The sequence below is a fragment of the Brachyhypopomus gauderio genome, unplaced genomic scaffold (genome assembly GCF_052324685.1).
Source record: "Brachyhypopomus gauderio isolate BG-103 unplaced genomic scaffold, BGAUD_0.2 sc40, whole genome shotgun sequence".
Taxonomy (NCBI): domain Eukaryota; kingdom Metazoa; phylum Chordata; class Actinopteri; order Gymnotiformes; family Hypopomidae; genus Brachyhypopomus; species Brachyhypopomus gauderio.
Genome location: NW_027506868.1, coordinates 1,659,425 through 1,683,185, shown reverse-complemented (window position 1 = coordinate 1,683,185; position 23,761 = coordinate 1,659,425). Strand labels below are relative to the sequence as shown.

The window sequence follows — 23,761 nt, the reverse complement described above, 5'->3', positions numbered from 1 at the left end:
AATCCCAGTAATTAACTGGCAAAACATTTACAGTAAGTTACTGTAAAAGAAAATCATCCTTAAAAAAAACTGGCAGCAGCTGAATAGTAAATTTGTCTGCACAAATATTTCATACGTACTGTAATTTTGTTTTATTGACCAGAGTTTCCAAAAAAAAATTGTGTATTGTGTTTTTATTTACATTAGTGTTAGTCAATACTCTTTAGTCAATACTCTTTACCAATCTAATTATTTTTCCAATCAAACTCTGTAAAGTCCCTTATGAAAGAAATGACACATGGGTTCATATCTGATGTCTTCCGCTTTACAGTTCTTCCAGTTTTCCCGCTTTTCTTGAATTTTGCAGTGCACTTGCTGGAGTCTGGATTAATTCTGACAAGGAACCCAACAAATGAAAATGAAAGAATCACCATCATTAATATACAGAATCACCTGAATGGGGTGTTAAGCACATCATGTTAATAAGAGCCTCTCAGGGCAAGTCAAAGTTTTTATAGAAAAATACAACTCTTAATTGAAAAATATAGGACACAAACAGAACATTTAAGAACACAATCTTTGTGTTATGTTGCCTCCCAAATGTCAAACCATAAAACACACAAGATGCCAGTTAATTCTTAATCTTAAAGTCCTATTCTTATATTGACCAACATTAGACACATGTTTGTGTTCTTAACCTAGGATAAAAAATAATATTATGTCACCATAGAATGTCATATGGCCATGTTTTGAAATGTCTAAGGAAAAAAGCCTTCATAAGATTAAAAAAGAAATGCAGGTGGGATCAATACCTCTGAACAAACTCCAACGTTGTGGCTGCTTCAACCTGATATTCAATATTAAACACATAGAAACTGGCAAAAAGGACAGCCAAAGCAGTTATGAAATCTGGCATGGGAGATAAATGTGGGATGACAACTTGGCCCTCTATGGACAACATCCAATTTTTCGCTGACAACACAGTGTCACCTGAAACAAACAAACATAAAGCAATTAAGTTACAAAATAGTAATGTCCCTTTTTTGCTATGCATATCTGAAAAGCTACCCCACCTTTAAAATAATACAATATTTAGTCACATGACTGTATTTGACATTGACTTGAAAAGATTAATTTTATTAACTGAGATTTTTACCTAGCACAATGAGCCTTGGGGTGACTGGTAGAGACAACTGGGCCGCAGCATCAGCAGGAGTCACAGTCACCTATGAGTTTTAGAACAAAAGCATAGAAAGTTATTAGTAAGTAGTAATTTAATGTATAATTTGTATTTATAATGTTTAAGGGTAATTTCCTTCTTATAAACCTGGTCCTAATATGACCATTTGTCAATAAAATGTTGGCCAGCAAGGATTACATTATACATTAAAAATACATTAATGTACTTTCAAGGTTCTTTGTTAGAGTACAGACCTCCAAACTTCATGAGACCTTAATGGAATGGGTTTCCATGGCCAAACGTTTGCATCTAAGCCTTACATCAACAAAGGCAAGGCAGGCAAGCGGATACCTTTGGCAATAGTGTAAATGCATACAAACTAATTTGATAGCCAGGTTGAAAGCAAAATTATTTCATGCACAGTAAACAGATTGCAATCACTGATTTTAAATATTTTACCAATTTCAGATTAAAGTCATGTATATGGTGTCTATTCTACAGGATTGAAAAAAGTTGTGAGGGCCAAGTGTTTACAACAAGCCTCACAAAATTCTTTACAATATGAGTTAAGTAAAAAAAAAAACTTACATCAGCAAGCAGAAAAATGGCGTCCACTGCCTCTTTGAAATAGGTCATCATGACCAGTATCGTTGGTCTTTACTCCACTTTGTTACTTGACCTCTGAAGTACTCCAAGAGCCTTTTTCCCTTTTTGTCCAAGTCTGCATTCAATCTGGTGTGCAAGTCAACACCAGTGAGGGTGGTGAAGTGGGAAAGTAAAAACTTCCAGGTTAGGAGAAATGGCCATCGCTGACTGATGTCCACAATGCCTGGGGGTGGGTCAGCATTTATGTCCTCTCGCAGTTTTGTGTAGGTGATTTTCACCGGCTCTTGTACTCTTACTCTCTCAATTGCCCTTAGCCCCTCTCGACTGTATATATCAACCATCTCTCTTCTTTTTTCCTCAAGTGTTACTGATGTTTCTCCCTCTGGGTACTCTTGTGGCTGCCAATTAATACATCCATAACTGTCAATTCTTGCACATTTTGAAGCTGATGGCTCCTGATTATCACTTGTCTGAGAGCATTTGGGCTTCCTTAGACGGGATAGTGTGTTGCCTCTATTGGCATATTCAATTCTGGTTTTCAGTTGATTAAGTAAACTAAAGTATCCACAGCCAATAATGTCTCCCTCTTCAGTTTTGTCTAAAAAGCTATTCGGATACTTTTGAGTTATATATTTAGCAACTGCTGTGCAGTCCTTGCGTGTTGGATTCATGGATTGTTCTCTCATGGAGTCAACAATTACTCTCACCATGTGTCGCCGATCTTCTGGCTCTGGCCTCTTGCAAGCATCAATGGCTCTTCTGAGAGTTGTTCTCATTTTGTTCCATGGCACCTCAAACCTGTCCAACCAACTGCTGTTCCCACATGAAATCATACTTTGAATAGGACACATGCTGGTGGAAGTTCCGGGCTCAGGTGAAGAGGTGGCTGACTGGACTCTGTTTGAATCTACACACAAACATAGGACAAAAAGTAGAAAAAAAGTATAGTCAACACCTTCTGGTTCTCTCCTTTTAGTTAGACAATTATAGTCAGAAAAGAAGGAAATAAAAGAAAATTGTGCCTACAAATGAGATGTGGATATATAAACATTCTTACCCATTCTAAAGTAATGAATAATTTTTCTGCACTGAATAGGTGTAAGCAGATGTTTAAGGTCTTCCTCTTTGATGAACTGTAGATCATTGGGCTCCTCCACACCCATGTTGGACACTAATTCATCAACCACAGTTTCTAGTTTCTCTCTCTCCAACTGTGGTAGTGCAGTCTGTATTATATTCAAAATTGTGTCCATTATGTAGTATTTTTACCTGTAACACACAGAATGGTGCATGGCAATTAATTGGAGATCAAACCTATTATATACAGGCAATGGGTAGTAATCCTCAAGACTGTCCACAGACACGCACTCAAATTGAGCATTGCTGGTGCTTTGTAGACAGTGCACACCCAGATCTACAACATTCACTGACTGACACTGCTCAACAACAAAATGCACACTTGACTGTTTGATCAGTATGAACAAAATTTTTCCAAATGTGTACCCCATATCATTTTGTTGAAGTACAACAACCATGCCTCTTTGATATTTTGTCCCTTTGAATGTGACAGAGGTTGTTTCAACAGTATCATCTGAACTAAGGCCTTTGAGAATGACAGCCCTCTGTATGCCAATATCGTATAGCTGGACATCAAGCTTTGCTGCTTCCCCTACTTGAAGCATTGGTGAAAACAAACTGCCAGCATGTAAATATGCCTGTAGCAGCTGGTGTCTTTCTGCTAATGTACTGCAGAGGTTTTTAAAGTTATGCAGTTTCCTTGCACACTCCTTAAAATAGCTATGTTTGCTTTCAAAGCGCAAAGTCCACAATCGAATAAGGGGACCAAAATGGAGAAGGAGCTCAGGGTAGTGGAGAAGGTAGTGATGTTTGGCTAGCAGGGGTTTATCTGGGAACAGACTGCTTCTAAGCTGGAGGTAATCTTCTATGAGAATCTTAAGATATGCCACTTGGTTGACATGGATTTTGGGTGCACATATCAGATTAACAACCTCTCTCAGCTTGAGACACAACTGCCAAACATCATCTTCGAGTCGAGTTTTGATCCTGTCCCCAATTATTAATGGGAGAAGCCGCAAGAGGCACCAATTTTGAGCAGCATGTCCTCCAAGTTTTTGCCCACATTGTCTTACTTCACAAGGTTTGTTGTTAGCATCACTGCCTTTGTATGGGAAGTGTGATATCATTCTGTTAAGTTGGCCGTAAGTGAACAGTTCCTCAACCTTCACCAAGTGCTTTATATACATAGCAAGGTCAGCGGAAACAATCCCTTCAAACAGGTCATGACCCAAACAGGGTGGGAGGCCAGGCTGGCAAACGTGGTAATACTTAAGCTGATTGAAAACAGAGTCAAACTTTACCCCATCGGTTATTTGTTCATTTAATGATGCATTTGCCACACTACATTTATAACTCTCTATTGATCTAACAGGACCAGTTTGTGTAGGTGTTAGCTGGAAAGTTACCCTGTCTATGAGACAATACCTGCAAAAATGTCTGCTTTTACTGAAGTTTTCAGTGAAACCACCAACACAATGTGACCCTAGGTTATCCCCAGTGATAGCAATCACAGCGCCCCTCACCAGCTTCCCTTCAGGTCCATGAATTCCAATTTCTTCCATTTGCTTTAAGTCATCAACTAGAGCAGAAAATACCTTTTGGTGGCTGAAATATTTGAAATCCTCCTCTCTGCACAACAAGACTAGCTGCATTGAGTCTATGGAAGACCTATTGTGTGTTGCGATTTCTGCTAGTGTCAAATACATAGCTAGAATCTTGTGTTTTTTTCTACCAGATCCTAGAGGATTAGCAACCTCAAATGAATCTTGGTACAAGATTATGGATACTGAGGATGGTGATTCATGTAACAATATATTGTTCTTCATTATTTTACCATCTCTCACATCTTCCAGCTCATCAGGAGTTGTTGATGCATAAGATTTTGCCTGGATATATTGGTCTTTAACAGACCTGTGACTAAGTAATGTCTTTATTGTATCTCTAATGGATACATACTGGCAAAATCTCTCTTTTCCATTAGCATCAATACCCAGGTATACTGGGGTAGGCTCAACATAACTGAATTTACTCTTGAAAAAGTTTTTTTGTGTGTGATCAGTTCTAAATACTCTCTCATTGCACCTTTTCAGCAGGTCATTTTTTGAGAGATCATCAATTAGATTCCTAATGTCATTTTCAGACACATTTAACTTTGATAAGTCTTTATGCAATTTATTTAGAAGATGGGCTGTGCTATAACTGTGCAGATCCTGGAATCCACTGATTAATTTCTGAATCACACTGGTTGGTAGCAGCATTTTAGCCTGCATTTGGAGATAAAACAAGGCCAGACTATTCATAAAGTTATCCTCATCAACTTCATTACTTGCATCATCATTTCCATCATCAAAGTCCACTACCTCACTTAGACAGCCACCCTCACCATTCAAACCTTTTTGGGACATTTCACTGTTTAATGAACTGCTTGTGCTGACAGTGGCACTATTAGAGGGGCAGGGAGATCGTAGCTTATGTTTTCGACTAATGTGTGAGGAAAAGGATGAACAGACATGGAAACATTTTGAACAGTTGTCATAGGGGCAAGACACTTTTTTGCCATCTTTTATATGCACCTGGAGATGTGCACATAAGGTTGAAATATGAACTGACATGAAACTACAGCCCTCAATGTTGCATGCTAAAGCAGGTTTTCCCACATGGTTTTGTATCCCTGGTTTAGTTGTGCACCTGTGGAATCGATACATATGCTTTTGAAGCGCATGTACTGTTGTAAAAACAGAAGGACATTCAGCATGTCCACATGGATATCTAATGTTTGCAAGACTTTTGTGACTTTTAGCATGCCAAATGAATGCAGGAATTGATCCTGTACTGAACTTACAAACATTACATGTGTAAGGCATATTGGTAAACTGAGGATGGAAAATAAACAAATGAAAATCTAACTAGAACTTGGCTTAATTTGAAATTAGTAGCTTTTGTAACTTGCTTTTTCACCTAGCAGTCTTGGTCTGATTTTAATACTTTGACTGTGAAAATTTATTACATTTAGATTTTAGCTAGTCAAAAGACAGCATTGTGCTCAATAATACTCACATGGAATGGTGGATTTAATGCAGCTCCACTTTTCAAACTTCTTCTTCTTTTTCAGGGTTGAATCCAAAATGTTGGACTACTGCCCCCTTGTGATTGGCTCCTAGTGAACTTATTACTGTGATCTTCTACAGTAGTGGGATTATTACTGTGATTTCGACATTTTCAAGTTAATTACTGTGGTTTTGGCTGCATTCAGGGTATAATACTGTAAAAGTATTTACAGTAGTTAAGTGTGCAGGAACACAGTATATAACTGTGAATTTCACTGCATTTTTTTACAGTGTGGTCAGAAAATGTTTTGGAGTAACAGAGGACATCATCCAGGTATGGGGAGCAGCATTCATCACGTAATCCTTCCAGGGCACCCTCCATACACCTTTGGAACACTGCTGGTGCATTACTAAGCCCGAACGGTATCCAGACCCACTGATATAGGCCCCATGGGGTACTAAAAGCATTGCGATGTTGAGACTTCTCATCTACAAACCCCTGGTGGTAACCCGACCCTTGGTCTAAGATGGAGAACCATGAATGTCCACCAAGATTATCCAACAGGTCCTGAATGTGAGGCAAGGGATGCCTATCTGGCACAGTCTTGCGATTTAGTCCTCTAAAGTTCACACACAGCCTTAAACTGGAATCTTTCTTCCGGACACAGACCACTGGTGAGGAGTAAGAGGAAGTTGACTTTGTAATCCAGCCCCTCTCTAGCAAGGTCTGTACATACTCCTTCACCTCATTGTACAATGGCCTTGGGATCGCATTGTAACTTTTTTGCACCGGAATATCATCCTTCAGATGGATTTTTAACTTCAGAGATGGAACACATCCAATTTCTCCGTAATTTCTGGAGAACACATCAGACTCCACATACAGCATTTGTCTACCACCTGCTCTTCTTCTTCTAGATGTGACAAGTCCACAGGCGGATGCCACCTTTGGTCAACAGGAGAGTTTGTGTGGTTCGTGAAGGTGGACTTCAGCTGGACAGTACTGACCTGGGTACTCTGTGGTTCACAATGCTGGTGGCCTTGGGCAGGTAAAACTGCTCCCACTTCTTCCACCAAACCCAATGCGGTATGTTGCAGTAAATACACACTGTGTTTGGTCACATTCTGCACGGGGATTTCTACACCCTTGGTGGCTCCTGCTGGTACATGAATAACCACCAGCCATACCTCCAACCCTTCAGGCAATCCTCCCTCTACCACTGGTTCAAAGCACATCACTCCTCCTTTTGGCCATGCTCTCACAGCACCTCACGGGCTGTATTTGGTCAAGCTGGATCACCACACCTCGCTTGCCCACCTTTACTGTACAGCAACGTGACATGTTCTCGTTCCAAGGTTTCTGGGTGGCTGAGGCGACAATTTTTGCAGCTTGTTCATCTAAGCTCAGTATCTCATTCACCAGGGCACTTAAACTCAGGGGGTCAGTAGCTCCTCCATTTTCCTTTAATAGTTCTCCAATCACATTTATCCCCAACAGGGGAGAGTCAAGACAACTCTGAGAGACCAAAAATGGAACTTGGATAGATTACTTACCTTGGCCTCTGCTCACAATCTCCAAGTCTGCCTCGATCCAGCCGTCAAAGGGGATATGGGAACCATTAGCAGCAGTCACATACAAAGGTTCATCAAGTAAAACATCAAATGACTTGACTTCCACTGCTGGAAGCAGGGATCTAACCCACTCCCACCCAACGATAATCACTTGGGCCCCGGTATCCAACAACATTCTTGTCTGAACTCCATTAATTTTGCAAGACACTAGACTAGGGGTGACCTGCAATAGTCGCTGATTCGACTATAGTTGACTATATCCCCTAGTCGACTATGAACGTCATAATCAAATGTACCATTCTAACTGCATGGGGGTGCCCAAGGATGCAGCTAAACATTTGTTGTTACATGAAATGTCTTTGTTTTCGTTATATATAGACTTTTGTCAAATAAAATCATCCTAATTTCTGTTAATAAATATTTTTAAATGATGTTTGCGCATTAACAATAGGCATCTTCCTTACTACACATTAATAAATCACACCCTGCTGTTGCACAATCCAAACGAGCGGAGCTGAACACACTACAGAATACGCGCAGCATCTGCCGATGCATTATAATGGCTACTAAAAAACTTCAAAAGTATTTTGAAAAACATAAAGATGAATCAAACAAGGTAAAGTGCAAGTTATGTCATCAACGTCTTTCATTTCGCACGACAACAACCAACATGGCATACCATTTAAAACGCGTAAGGTGAAAAAAAAGTTTGTTGTTTCAGTCGCGTCGTGTCGTCTCGTCGCGGTGCGTCTCGGCAAATAGGCCTATAAACATTTTTTGTTGAACCTTTCCTTGTATTTTTTTTGCTGTTGTGTGGCAAATTTTTTATATTTTCAGTCAGGCATATTTTATTTAAAATATTTTTGACATTTTGCACAGTGCCTGTCTGACAGTTCGATATGCGCAATGCGCACTGACGGTTAATGTTCTCTAACATTTCATAAAATAAATAAAAGCTGAATAAAGCCAACCTACCCTGTTTATTCATTTATTTAACATTTCCAACCCCTTACACAAACAACAACAAAAAATGTTTATAGGCCTACTTGCCGAGACGCACCGCGACGAGACGACACAACCGAAACGACAAACGGCTGAACTGTTTTTCTTACGCGTTTTAAATGGTATGCCATGTTGGTTGTTGTCGTGTGAAATGAAAGGCATTGATGACATAGCTTGCACTTTACTTTGTTTGATTCATCTTTATCTTTTTTAAAGTACTCCCACACTTTTGAATTTTTTTGTAGCCATTATAATCTCGGCAGATGCTGTAGCGTGTTCAGCTCTGCTCATTTGGATTGTGCAACTGCATGGTGTGATGTATTATAGTGTAGTAAGGAAGATGCCTATTGTTAATGTGCACACAGAAATTAGGATGATTTTATTTGACAAAAGGCTATATATAACAAAAACAAAGACATTTCATGTAACAACTAATGCTTATGTTGCCGGCCACAGGCCTAGGGGAACCTTGGCCAGGCACAAGATGACGTCAACCCCTGGGATGACGTTATGATGGCATTATGAGAGCCGTTTGCTCACTCCCTTCCTCGTTCTGTCTTCTCTCTCTCTCTCTCTCTCTCTCTCTCTCTCTCTCTCTCTCTCTGTGGTAACGAAGGGAAACAGCACAACAGTGGAGTTGCGTTTAGCCTGTGGCATAAGGTTTATTCTGACCTTTTTCTATTTTTTAAACTAGCTTTCAACAATTCACATTATACACATTACTCTGGAATAAACATTCTTACATTAATTAAATCACAAGTTACAGTAATAATAATAATAATAGAAGACAATAGCTAACGCGCCTTCCACTAATGGGCGAATGTAGTAACACAGCATACATACAGCAATAGAACCGCCATCTTGGTATGATCATTGTTACTACAAACTAGTACAATCCCACTGGCTCAGCATTACTTCAACCCGTACACAGAACAATTATTTATGGACCCAATTTCCCTTTATATTGAACACCAGTTTATTCAACCAGAAGAGAGATATACATGTATAGCTTAGTTCTTAAGAAATGTAATTCTTCACTGGCTACCAATGTTCCTTTGCTAAACCTAGCTAGCTAGCTAGCTACGTCACTTTAAACTTCAGCGACGTCCGTTAAACTTCACAAGAACACAAACATTTTGAACCAGAGGTTAACTTCACATACTCAGAACACGTTACCACGAGGTTATTCACTTAATATTATGTAAAAAGTATTTATTTCTCATACCTCTGTGGTAACGAAGGGAAACAGCACAACAGTGGAGTTGCGTTTAGCCTGTGGCATAAGGTTTATTCTGACCTTTTTGTATTTTGCCCGAGGCATTCGTTTCCCTAGCGATAAGCGCCGAGCGCCCTCTACAGACTCTGTGGAAAATACCAACCGGACTGCTTATACCCGCTCACAAATGTTATAAAAAATAATAAAGTGACAGATAATAATTAATATACACACATATTATATATATATATATATATATATATATATATATATATATATATATATATATATATGGATGGTCTGTTTCCTGTGGGGGTTTATATTCACGTCCTCTACACTTAGCAGCAATGCACGTAAACCTCGTCCATTGCTGTTCCAATCGTCCAAAACTAGTATCCCAGCTGTCTGGACATATGGCCGTGGCTATCGGAAGTACAAAGCCAAATCCAGCTGTGGAGTTGACGCTGGTGCTCTGTGCCCTGTCCCGCAAACAACAATCTCGTTCTCATCTCTGCCCTCTGTCTCTCCTGGCCTCTTCAACTTCGCCTTATTTAACTGTCGCTCTCTCACAGACAAAGCTCCACTTCTCAGTGACTTTATTGGTCAGAAGCACTTAGACATTCTCTGTCTGACTGAAACTTGGCAGACACAGGGAGATTACATCCCCCTCAATGAAGCTACCCCTCCTGGCTTTACCTACCTCTGTGCTCCCAGATTAACAGGCAGAGGCGGTGGTCTGGCTGTCATTCACAATCAAAACATAAGACTAACTCTGTGCAAACTACATGAAGTATCTGCTTTTGAATACATGGCTGTAAAGGTGTCTGGACAATCTACCATAATTCTACTGCTGGTATATCGCCCACCTAAACTCTCCATAGCTGACTTTCTGTCTGAACTCAGTGAACTGCTTACCATCGCTAGCTCCATGTCTCCATCTCTAGTGATGATCGGGGACTTTAACATCCATATGGACACTGCCTCCTCTGTATCCTCTGACTTTTTGTCTCTGCTTAATTGTTTTGATTTAACTCAGCATGTCAATTTTCCTACTCACAAGCATGGTCATATTCTTGATCTTATTTGTTCTTCTTCCTATGGCTGTAATGTTAGTAACATCTCTGGTTTGTGTTTGGGTATATCTGATCACAAAGCTATTACTGCTGGTCTCTGTCTTCCCATCCCTAAAACTCGCTCTAAGACTTCCATATCCTTCCGTAATCTTTATGCTGTTGATTCCTCATCCCTTTCTTTACATCTTAATGCTTCTCCCTTCACTATGATCTGTAACCTTTCCTCTGCTGATGATGCAGTCTCTCTCTATAATGACTCTATCTCCTCCGTCCTAAATTCACTAGCCCCACGTAAAACTAGGGTTGTTCCTGCCACTCACACATCTCCCTGGTTTACTCCCGAGCTTCGCACTCTCAAGACCGCTGGCCGGCGCCTTGAGCGCCTCTATAAAAGAACTGGGCTTCACAAGCTCTTGCCTTTTCTGAGCATATGCTCATCTACAAAGCTGCACTTAATTCTGCTCGTTCCCTTTACTACTCCAATCTTATTCAAGGTTCCTGACATGATCCCAAGCAACTCTTCTCTCTTGTTAATAAACTCTCCCACTCCTACAGTCTCTTCCTCTCCTGACATCTCTACTGCTTTTCTCAACCACTTCCAAGACAAAATTAACTCCATTAACAAAGGCTTTCTCAACCCACCTCCCCCTGATCTCTCTCCCCTTCCTCTCAGTCCTGGTAGTGCCTCCCTCTCAAAATTTTCTCCTGTTTCCCCTGTTGACATTGCGGTAATTATTGCCAAGTCCAAATCATCTTCATGTGAACTTGATCCTGCTCCAACTCCACTCCTGAAGCACTGTCTCCCCGCTATCTCTATCCCCATTTCTCATCTCATTAATCTCTCACTCACTTCTGGTCATGTTCCCTGCTCTGTCAACAAACATACATTAGCATAAATTCTATATCACAAAAATACAATTCTTTGTACCTGAGTATTAATAATAACTGAGTAATTTAGGTGAAGATACTTTTAGGTATATATTTATCCCCATACTTCCTCTTTTGTGTTCAAATTACAAGCAAACCATATCACTCTGCAATTCACATATGTTCAGTATAAATAATGTAAATGTGTGGTTAACTTAATGGTGCAAAAAGGAAATGGATACAGACAATTACCTTACCAAGATTTGCATACAGGTGATACAAATAATCCAAAATGTAGGCTATAAAAAGAGCAGCTAACAGTGAAGGCTGAAGGCTGATTGACCATGGCATGCCCATTTGTAGAGAATCCAGTAGATGAGGGAGCGCGTGTGTGCAGAGCATTAATGCTACCAGCTCCAAGGTCATTCTAGGACAGGACAGATCCACTGGGCTTTCCGTATGACTACTTATTTGAGCGCTACAAGTTCAGAAGACACAGTATTATATATCTTTGTAAATTACTGGGGCCATATATTGAGAAGACCACTAGACGTAGTAAAGCTCTTACCAAACCCCAAATGGTCTGTATCGCTTTGCGTTTCTTTGCCAGTGGCACATTTCTATACAGCGTTGGGGATGCAGAACATCTTAGTAAGGCAATGGTCTGCCGCGAAATTCGAAAGGTTTGTCTTGCGCTTAAGCGCTTCCTTAATATATTCATTAAATTCCCTGGTCACAGAGGCATCCTTCCCATAAAAGAAGCTTTTTCAGAACAGCAGTAACTTGGAGTTAAATTTATATGACTTTAACAGATGCTCTTATCCAGAGCACTTACCGAAGTGCTCTGTATTCATCTTGATCAACTATTTCATGCTAAAATTAATTCAATTCAAAACGAATTGAATTCTCCAGAATTTCCAAATGTCATTGGTGTTATAGACTGCACTCACATCAGGATAAAGGCTCCATCTGGACCCATGGAAGCAGACTATGTGAACTGAAAATCATTTCACAACATCAATGTACAGGTACATGCAAGTTTTGCCTACCCAACAGAAATTGTAAAGCATGTCGCTACATGGGTTTGAACAATTTTTCACCCTGTCACTTTTGCCATTGTTCTAGATCAGTGGTTCTCAAACTGTGGTACGCGTACCACTGGTGGTACGCAGAGCACCCCGCGGTGGTACGCCAGATGAACTCGGAAAATAAAAGATGCTTTGAGGTTTTTTTTTTTTTTTACACAACACATTTTTTTTTTTATTAAAACAGAATTATGACAAGTCCTGAAATTCAGAAACTAAAAAGGGATTACTCGTATTATGTGCGGAGAAAATGTCGCTAAACAGTTCGACCTGGTGCATCTTTCAAACGACACGGTCACTCGCAGAATTGACGAAATGGTGGACAACGTCAGACAAACATTGACCGAGAGAATTAAAATGAGTAAATGCTTCTCACTGCAGTTAGATGAATCCCTAGATGTCGCAGATTTAGACAACTTGCTCGTTTACGTGCGATATGCGTATGAGGGCATGTCGCACGAAGAATTTTTGTGCTGTACCAACCACTACCAACACGAACTACAGGAGAACTACATTATAACATATGTGTGTAATGAGCAGGGTTGCCAAATGCGTGAGACACACGCATTTGACCGTCTTCACACGCCACACATTTCTCACGTCGACAAAAAAAAATCTAGTTTATTTACCTCTGATCCACATCTATGATTCAATGAGTTACTAGTTCGCTCTGGCGCCAACCATCGTGATATAGCCTAATACTTAATTCGTGTCTATTTTACATCCTCCCGGTAACAATTTACATCCCCCCCCCCCCCCCCCCCCCCCCCCCCCGTCAACAACTTAAACTTGCCAAACAGCTTTTTCTTTTTTTTTTTTTGGGGGGGGGGGGGTAGTAGGTGGTACGTGGAGGTTTTTCGTTTGACAGTTGGTGGTACTTTGTCTAAAAAGTTTGAGAACCACTGTTCTAGATGGTTTACACGAGCCAATTTCTATTCTCCAACATTGAGGCAAAATGGCCCGGCTCAGTGCACGATTCCAGGATATTTTGTGCCTCCTCACTGGCACAGAGGTTTGCCCAAGGTAAGAATACTCCAACCACACAAAATAGTGCAGATTTGGCCTCGGTGTTTAACCCTTCTCCTTATAATCGTAGGTGCTTTTCCTGGCTTACTGCTTGGGGATAGGGGTTACCCCTGCCAACCTTTTCTCCTTACCCCATATGCAGACCCCACAACAGATGCCGAGAGGAGGTTCAATCGTGCACATTCAAAGACAAGGGCATGCATTGAGATGGCATTTGGACAGTTAAAGAGCAGATTTAACTACTTGCGCCATCTCAGAGTGACCCCTGAGAGAGCCTGTGACATTATAGCAGCCTGTGCAGTTTTGCACAATGTGGCAATACTGCAAAAAGAAGTAATGCCAAGAGTGCAGTTGGAGCAATGGGAAGACGACATTTTAATTGCAGACCACATGGATGGTAGAGCTGTGAGGGACATGTATGCAAACACTTACTTTAGTTAAGGGAATATTTTGTTTGCATTTGTTCATTAACACAAAACAAGACACCTTTTTTTGGAAAAAGAAATTTATTGATTGTCTTGCTGAGCCTGTGGACAGAAGAAACTTTGGTTTACTTGGCTTGCAAAAACAAGCATATTAAAGTGAGACATTTTTGCAACTACTCACATCTTTCTCCATTTTCTTTATTTCAAGCTCCAACTTCCGTATTTTTAGTTTTTTGTACTGCAGATCTGCTTTTTTACATTCTATATCTTGGAGCAAGTACCTTTTGTAGATCTCACTAATCTTAGATTCCTTCAAGACAGAAGTTTAGTCAAGATTGAGAAGTATTTATTCATGTTGAACTGCATAACTACTACTCACTTGTTCTCTTGTAGAGGTGTGAGCTCTGGACATGGAGGCCTGAGGGTTTTCTCTCTGTTCTTCCATTTCCTTTAAACACAACACAAATCATGAGATCACACAGCACAATAACAGACAGATACATAGACACACACACCTTACAGCTGGCCTTTCTGAACAGGCAGACACTGTGTCCTCATCCTCCTGTACCATCCTGGATGGTCCAGCAATCTCCCCCTGCAAACAACAAATTAAGACACGTAAATGTTAACGGTCCTCAGGGTTCAGCTATAAGAAATAGGCTGGTTTATGGTACTCACATCATTGTCAAATACAGGAGGGTCCAAAAGAGTCAGCACACCCCCCACCACTGTAAAATTTTAGTCATCAAGTATACAATAATACTACGATGTAGCCTGTAAGAACAAAAATGTAAAATCTGAGAAACAACTGAACCTACCTTTAACATAAGGCTGTGTATCATGAGGACAGACAGGATCAGATGATGTTCCTCCTTCAATTCCCACAATGATGGGGCGTCCGCTGTTTTGCTCTAAAGCAAGGTCTTCTGCAGGAATGAGGGCTGCTACAGGAGGCCCACCACCAGTATCAGTAGTAGCAGTTTTCTTTCTGGTTGCTAAAATATTTTATACAATTATTTAATATGGTGTTTTACCTTTTCACATTGGACTAATCAACTGTACTTACCATTCTGGAGTATATATTTATATATTTTTATATTTCACCTTGACCTGCTGCCACGTTCTCTTAACCCCGCTCATGTTACTTCTAAATCAGGAAATTATTAACATTATTAATTTACTATAACACTTTTAAAATGCCAATGAATGGATTAAATTATATGCTCACGCATTTAATCTGTCTGCAATATTCTGCCAGGCAGCTTTTCTGGCTTTATTAATACAGGACGTGTTGCCTTTCTTCATAATAACGTCTTTATATTCCTGATAAAGACGTATGAGTAGCTCATGTTCAGCAGGCAGAAGAAAAAAAAGCTGCTCGTTCTTTCAGCTCTTTAGACATTTTCTTGCCTTTTCGAATATCGATTAGTGAGGCTGTTTAAATACTGTGTGCATGCGCATGATCGCCGATTACAAAAGCCTGGCTTGAATTAGCGGGAACAGGTTGCGTCTGGATTTCGTTAGTGGAACGGAACTAGACGGAAGTGAACTGTTTGGTTAACTCAAGCGAGGCTCACTCTAATAAGCGCCCCTTTCATAAGCTCGCTTCGTGGAATACCCCCCAGGTGGAGTCCACTGTTCTAGACACCACAAGGTACTAGCTTCTTGCTCAAGGCAAACTTTTAAAGTCCCGCCATCCAATCTCGTCTCGCATCTCGTGACACTGGCACCTGATGTCAATTACATCATTGCGCCCTCTGCTGGAGAATCTGAAAACACACCCGACAACACAAAAAGAAAACACAGAAATCCCTAACCGTAAAACAATTAATGGATCTTGATGCAGGCAATGCAGCAGAGACTCTCCTGTTTGAAGGAGAACCTGAGCACCTGGTCCCTGCTACATCACCAGTGCTGTTGGAGAGTGACCTTTTCCGCATGGTGGGAAGGATCCTTGGCCACTCTGTGATTAATGGTGGTCCTACACTGAGTGGGTTGAGTCGGGCAGTAGTCAGTGCTTTGATGAATGGCCAAAATGAGATGACAAAATCAAAACTGTGCGTAAATGACTGCCCTGACATGGAGCAAAAGGAAACCATTAGCTTTCTGCGTACCACTAGACACAGAACTATGGGTTTAGAACAGAACTCTAAAATTCTTTAGTATTTTGAGGTACATTTTGTCATGCCATAATATCATTTACTCCTAATATACATAATGCATAACAGTGCTTGGCAGCTGCTCTAAAATGTGTGCACCAAAACGCATTTGAAACTACCTTGTCTATACTCTGCATTTAATTTTTACAGGTGCTTGGTACAGTGACTGCTCAAATTAAACAGTTCAGGGATAAGACACGGGCATCTGGCCAATTATCGAACAAAGACCCTGCTGTTCCCTACAGACAAAGATGTTCAGTTAACCCCACAGGTAGCCATTTTTTAAAATATGTTTTAAGAACAGTTTGGTGGCTTGTGTTAGGTTTTACATGATAAATGTGAACTTTTCTATTCAATCTTTCAATACACAACACTGAAGCTTGTCCTGCAGGCCATTATATGGCCCCAGCCAGGATTCGATAGCGAAGATGATGACGTGCTTCAAGAGACGCTTACTCTTCTCTCTGAATTTTTCAGAAGATTTGTTCAATGGGGTACTCATTCCTTTTTTTTTTAATTAATGTTCAACGGGGTATTCATTCCTTTATTTTTAATTAATGTTACATATCTGTATGTGAAATGTCAGCAAATTACTTACTATGTTGTTTGGCTTAGCATCCCCTAAAAGCTTAAAGATGCTTATGAGTTTCTGGACTGGCTGGGCAGTGTCACCTCGATGCCTGAAGCTGGAAGTTGTTCACTCCAGAGGACCCAGACACCTTCCAATGTTCAGAACGTCTACGGATACCAAACCACTACAGGAGATTTGAGGAGCTTGTAGGGGTGGGTATCACCACTGATTTCCCAGTTCGATTCGATTCTGATTCACAAGGTCCCGATTCAATTCGATTTTCGATTTGATTCGATCCGATTCAATATCGATTCTTGTAGGGAAATTTCTCTCAAACTTTATTAAACACTCAAACTTTATTAAAATGTATTAAGATATTAGTGTTTATACTGTGAACAACAGTTACATTCTTTTTTAATATCAATTAATGCACACACTTCCGGGGGTGGCGAACGTATATTGTTGGGGGGGGGGGGGGGGAGTGAACTAGTAACTCATTGAATCATAGATATGGATCATGTCGTGTTGGGTTCTTTTAATAAACAAAAAGAAGGACGAGACCGGGTTTTCCGTGGCTTCACTTTACTTGCATTCCGTTCAACAATCTACAGCCTTATTCCGTGTGCATCCCTATCAGACACATATGAATTCCCATGAGACATCCCCCTCTAGTGTCTTGGCCCGTGATTGCACATAGATTACACCACATCTCCCCTTCTGAGAATTGTTTAACTAAACATTGAACGCTACCTTAATTTGTATTAACCTTACATGTACCTTAAAATTACATATATCACCATTGTGTTTACTTCCAATAGTCATCTGTCCTGGATGCTTACACAATATGCTGACCGCTGTGAAACACATTCTTACTGAGAGAAAGTAACCTTACTAGTCTCTCATAATTAGGGCCATCTTTAACTTAAACTGCAGGCCACTGAAATGATAACATATAACAAATTTCCAGTTAAACTTCCCCCCATTACATCACCATGTAACATAACATCCTACAACATTTATTTTTTTTCCACTCAAGCTTCACAAGTCCAGTCTTTCTGGCTTGATGACAGGTCTGCCTGACCTGGTGCGGATGATTGGAGGAGACCCTTGTGACCTCTCACTGGACACCGCAACAGTGTCTCGGGCAGTGTCAGGTGGGTCGGCTTTGGCAGCTTGGTCCTGTGTCTTGTTGCTGTTGTCAGGCGCCATAGGCACCAGGTGGCGACGATTTCTCCTGATGGTGGTCTGGGGTTCACTGATCAAGTAAGATCAAGTAAGGCTCTGCCTCACCGTTGCTCTGAGGATATCTTGGGCTGCTCATCACGTGCTTGAACTAGTACTCTGCTGCAAATGCTGCCATTAGGGTGCCTGAAAACTGCGGCAAATTGTCTGTGATTAAAGTCACAGGTATGCCATGCCTGGCAAAAATGGACTTGAGATGCACTATGACATCAGCACACCCAGTTGGACTCAGCTGCGCGATCTCTATGTACCTAGAGAAATAGTCCACAACAAGTAAGTAGTTGGTGTTCTTCAGTGTGAACAGGTCGGCCCCAAGCTTCTGCCATGGCCTGTCTGGCAGTTTGGTTGGCATGAGAGGCTCGGTTGGGTTGGTCCGTTCTTTGATGCACGCCGCACATTTCAGCACCAGCTCTTCGATCTGGCTACTGCACTTTTGTAAGCACTTTTGTAAGTCGCTCTGGATAAGAGCGTCTGCTAAATGCCATAAATGTAAATGTAAATGTAAATGTACTGAGCCCCGGCCACCACACTGACTGCTTAGCCCGCTCACGGCACTTGACTATGTCCTGGTGCCCCTCGTGAAACTTCTCTAGCACACCATTTCTCATCACAGAGGGGATCACTAGTCTAGTGCCCCACAGTAACAGTCCATTGTGTGTGCTGAGGCCGGCTCTTTCAGCCCAGTAGGGTCTTATCAGAGAGTCCAGTCTGTTGCGGTCTGGCCAGCCCTCCGCGCAGTATCTCATCACCTCGGAACAGATGCTGTCAGCGCTCAGCTGATTGCGCAGTTCTGACAGGTAAGCCTCGCTTGCTGGCAGATTTGCCAACACAGAGTCTACGTAAATGTTTGTCTCTTCCATCAGGCCGTCACCATCCGTCACGCCACCAGGCTTCAGCGGAGCACGGGAGAGTGTGTCTGCAGTCGTGAGGCTCTTCCCTGGAACGTGTGTGATGGTGTACCCCTATCTCACGAGTCTCATCCTGAATCTCTGTATTCTAAGAGGGAGTGTGTCCAGTTCTTGTCCACCTAACAGGCTCACGAGGGGCTTGTGGTCGGTCTCCAGATTGAAGTGAAGGCCGATGATGAAGTTGCTGAATCTTTCGCATGCCCAGGTCAGGGCCAACGCTTTTCCACCTGAGCGTACCTCTGCTCCATGCTCGTGAGTGCTCTGGATGCGTATGCCACCGGAGCCCAGGTGCCCTGCTGTTCCTGAAGAAGAACGCCACCTAGCCCATATGATGAGGCGTTGGCTGAGATTTTCAGGTTTTTGTTTGAGTCGTACAGCTGCAGCACCGGGGTAGACAACAGTTCGTTTTTGAGACTGGTGAACGCTTTGCTTTGCTCTGGGCCCCAGTACCACTGGTTCTTTTTCGACAGCAAGTCCCTCAGAGCTTTGTCCTTTTCAGCAAGGTTGGGCACGAATTTGCCTAGCTGGTTCACCATGCCCAGGAAGCTCCTGAGCTCGCTGATGTTCTGTGGCGGATCCATCCATCGCACGGCGCGTGTCAGAGGTCACTCCTTCTGGCGAGATGACATAGCCGAGGAACTTCACCGTTGTCTTGCTGAATTCACACTTGGCCATGTTCAGAGTGATGCCTGCCTCTTGTGCTCTCTGCAGAACTGCGTGCACACGGGCGTCATGCTCTGTTTGCGTGGACCCCCATATGAGGACAACGTCCATGTGGCAGACGACTCCTTCCTGCCCCTCAGTCACCTTCACCATCCGGTTCTGAAAGTGTTCCGGTGCAGACAAGATGCCGAATGGTAGGCGATTGAAGAAGTAGCGTCCGAATGGGGTAATGAAAGTAGTGTAGTGGGCACAGGGGGTCAGGGGGATTTGCCAAAACCCCATGTTGGCATCGATCTTCGAGAAGAACTTTGCCCCTGACAGCATGCCTAGGGTCTGGTCGACTGACAGGAGGATGAACTTTTCCCTGTGTACAGCTTCATTCAGAGGGGTGAGGTCAACAGATTCGGACCTCGTCTTTGTTCCTCTTAGGTGCCACCACCATGCCGGAACACCACTCAGTTGGTTCTTCAATCCGGCTGATGACTGAGCTTTTCCATGCACTGGAGCTCCTGCTTTACTTTTCACATCAGCGGCAGTGGGACACGTCGTGGCGCTTTCAGAGACACAGGCTTGGCGTCAGGCTTGAGTTTAATGGTGTACGGCTGTTGTACTAGTCCTAGGCCATCACACAGCTTTGGGTACATCTGCTTTACCGAGTCCAGGTCTATGCTGTCTAACCTTGCTACCAGTCTGAGGTTGACTGATGCAGGTCTGCTCAGTAGAGCTGTGTTCACGTGTCTAACTATGTATAAGTCCTCTGTGGTATGCTTGTCCCCACAGTGCACCACTTCTCTGGCTACTCCAACTACAGACAGTGGCACATGCCCAGGCCCAAACAACAACTTTGTTGCCTGGTGCGAGGCTGCTGGGTACCCCCCTATATATCTGTCTGTACTCCTGCTCAGGTATGACAGTAACGTCAGCCCCTGTGTCTATTTTAAATTTTACATTAGTGTTTCTGATCTTTAGGTCAACTGTCCATGTTTGTTTGCCTGCATCTACAATGCCGAGGAATATGTCTTCATCTGTGTCTTCAGAAACTGCACTCACACGCTTGGCAGACTTACACACTTTGCCATAGTGCCCACGTTTCCCACAGTTATGGAAATCTGCATTCTTTGCAGGGCAACTGAATTTAGCATGAAATGGCATCTTACCGCATCTCTGGCATGACTGTCCTGCCCCCTGTGTGTCGTTCTTATCCTTGGTGTACTTCGCTGGCTGCTTTTTGTTTTTCCAGGTCGGTCTATTCTCTTTGTCGCTGTGCACTGCGTCCACTGTCGCTTCGTTTGCATGCGTATTACCTCGGATGTCTGTTTGTTGCCGTTTAATGTCCTCCGCTTGCCTGACCATGGTGATGGCGTGCCCGCCGCGCTGACGTCATCGGGGGGCGTGACCGCCGCGCTGACGTCATGGGGGGGGTGTGTGACCGCCGCGCTGACGTCCTCGGGGGGCGTGACCGCCGCGCTGACGTCATCCCGGGTCCGAGCCAGCCACTCCTGGGGTGGGTGGCTACTGCGTCCCCCCAAAAAATTCTTGGGAGGCCTTCGGGGATCGGCTTCCGGGAACGGCGGAGGGAGGTCCTCTTCCACGGGGTCCTGGGTGAGCCTGGCAGAACACACAGACACACAAGCTCCTCGGTTGCTCTCCCTGCGATGGCTCCGCCTCCCTCGAGGCGTCGGGAGCTCGCAGTTGTCATGGAGAGCCAACCGAGGGTTAAGTAAACGCTCGTCAGTGTGTTCAAACCATCTGCCCGCGAATTGTACTACAGGTTGTTCCTCCTCGTAGTGTTCAAACCGGGCAGACACATAGCGCTCAATAGGAGACCTCCTTGTCCCCACAGCGCCAGGGGTATTCCTGTCTCTGGTTTGTTCGTACTGAAATACCGGAGAGTCGAACCGGATTAAACCAGCCGACCACACATCACAGCGTTTGAACTCACCAGAGTCTCGCTCTCTCGCTGTGTCCTTGGTAGGTCTGGTATTATGTAACGAAGCTCGCACTGCGGAGCGAGAGGACGGACACAATTGCTGAGAGGAGTGAGATTTATTCATGGGAATACCATACTCATCGTCCGATAACCAGTCCGGGTCCATAACGGGAGGGCAGTCCGAAAAACATGCGTAAACAGGCATTACCAAGACAGGGGACATGAGTACAGACAATGGATCAAAAGACAGGAGCAATCAACGGCCAGGTACAGCGATCAACATAGACACAATCAAAATACCAGACAAAGGACAAGGGAGACTCAGGGGCTTATATACATGGGACCGAAACAAGGAACAGGTGTGGATGATAATACAGGGGCGTGGTAACAAACGAGGAATCACGGAGACAAATGAGCAGGGCGGGACGAACGGGCAAGGAGCACAGACATGAGGGAACCCGGAGTGACAGCTAAGGGAGGGGGCGAGGCCATACGTGACACTATCAAACATATACTTTGATATAAAGCATGGGGCTATGTTATTTTTCATTTTAGATACTTCATTGGAATTAATCCAACCATCGGCAAGAAAGGTGGGAAGGTCTTGGCGAAAAACAACAACACGGTCAACCCACATGTGTGTACTCTTCTCAAATACTTAAATTAATGGACTTTGAAAAGCTGTCTGTGTGAGTATGTCTTGAAAAGTTCTAAAGAACGAACCAAGGAACTTTGTGGACATATTATTCCAGTTGTTCATATATTGCTCAAAATTGTATTCAGAAATGTTATTAGTTAAGTTGTTTTGCTAAATGATATTTCATACAATGTTTGTAGTTCTTATTTTGGTACATGTCTAGGTATTTTTAAAGGCCATTTCAGAATTAAATCATTTGTTGTAAACACATTAATTTCTTCAGTGTTTGTGATAAATATGAGAGGTCACAATGTCTAAAGATATAGTAGAAAGTTAAATTATTATTTTTTTATAAGTCTCCAGATTATGTCATGTTGACACAATGCCCTGTATGCACATGTACTCCTTGAATGAATTTTAAACGTTTTTTTAGTCCAACCTTATATCAACATTACATTTACATTTAAATTTATGGCATTTGGCAGACACCCTTATCCAGAGCAACTTACATTTTTATCTAATTTTTATACAAGTGAGCAATTGAGGGTTAAGGGCCTTGCTCAGGGGCACCTCAGTCATCAGGCCTCAGGTCTGGGAATTGAACCTGCAACCCTCCGGTCACAAGACCAGTTTCTTAACAGCCAGGCCACGACTGCCCTCGTGATGAACATTATTCATAAATGTTTTACATTTTAACAGTGTGGCTGTCTTCTTTTGTGAAGAAATTCTAATGCAGTTCAATTTAATGTATTGATGAATATGCATATGGATAGGATATGATTAGCATTATTGTCTAGAATTGAAAAAAATTCTAATTTTTCAGGGTAAATCTACTGCAACCCTGATGATGCCAGTAAAGTACTTTATTAAAGAAAATAGCTTTAAACCGAAAGTTAACAGTAGTTACTGTAAATGTTAAATTAATTAAATTACTGTAAATATAATTTAAAAACAGGAAAAAACTATAATCTGAGTTACACTAACATACTGTAATTCCTTTTACAGTAACAACTCTTTTTACAGTAGATTACTGGCAACTTTTTTGCCAGCTAATTACTGTAAATTCTACAGTATGGATTACAAGAGGTTACTGTAAAAAACACAGGAAATGCTTGTAATTTAAATACAGGGAAAAACTGTAATCTGAGTTACAGCAACATACTGTAATTCCTTTTACAGTAACATACTGTAATTCCTTTTACAGTAATTAACAACACTTTTTACAGTAGATTACTGGCAACTTTTTTGCCAGTTAATTACTGTAAATTCTACAGTAAATGTTTTACAGTGTAGTTTAATCGCAAATGTACTGAGCCCGTAAGGTGACATCATGTAAAAAATAAAATAACGCGTGGCCACGACTTATTAACGCATGCAAACGCCTTACTAACGCGTGGCCACGACTTACTAACGCGTGCGAACGAGATCATTAAGTTGTGGGAACAAGATACTAATGTCGCCTTTCACGCGAGGCAACAAAGTTAATTTTTTTACAG

At 42.1% G+C, this 23,761-nt stretch overlaps 1 protein-coding gene across 1 annotated transcript; it reads right to left on the bottom strand.

Moving 5' to 3' along the window:
- Nucleotides 1–224: 224 nt before the first annotated feature.
- Nucleotides 225–3,079, bottom strand: LOC143485891 (uncharacterized). The gene is made up of 5 exons (XM_076985558.1): nt 2,823–3,079; nt 1,834–2,672; nt 1,136–1,205; nt 787–969; nt 225–379 (listed from the first exon to the last, which is right to left on the bottom strand). The coding sequence occupies exons 1-5, from the start codon at nt 3,016–3,018 to the stop codon at nt 225–227; spliced, it is 1,443 nt and encodes a 480-aa protein (XP_076841673.1). The 5' UTR covers nt 3,019–3,079.
- Nucleotides 3,080–23,761: the final 20,682 nt, after the last annotated feature.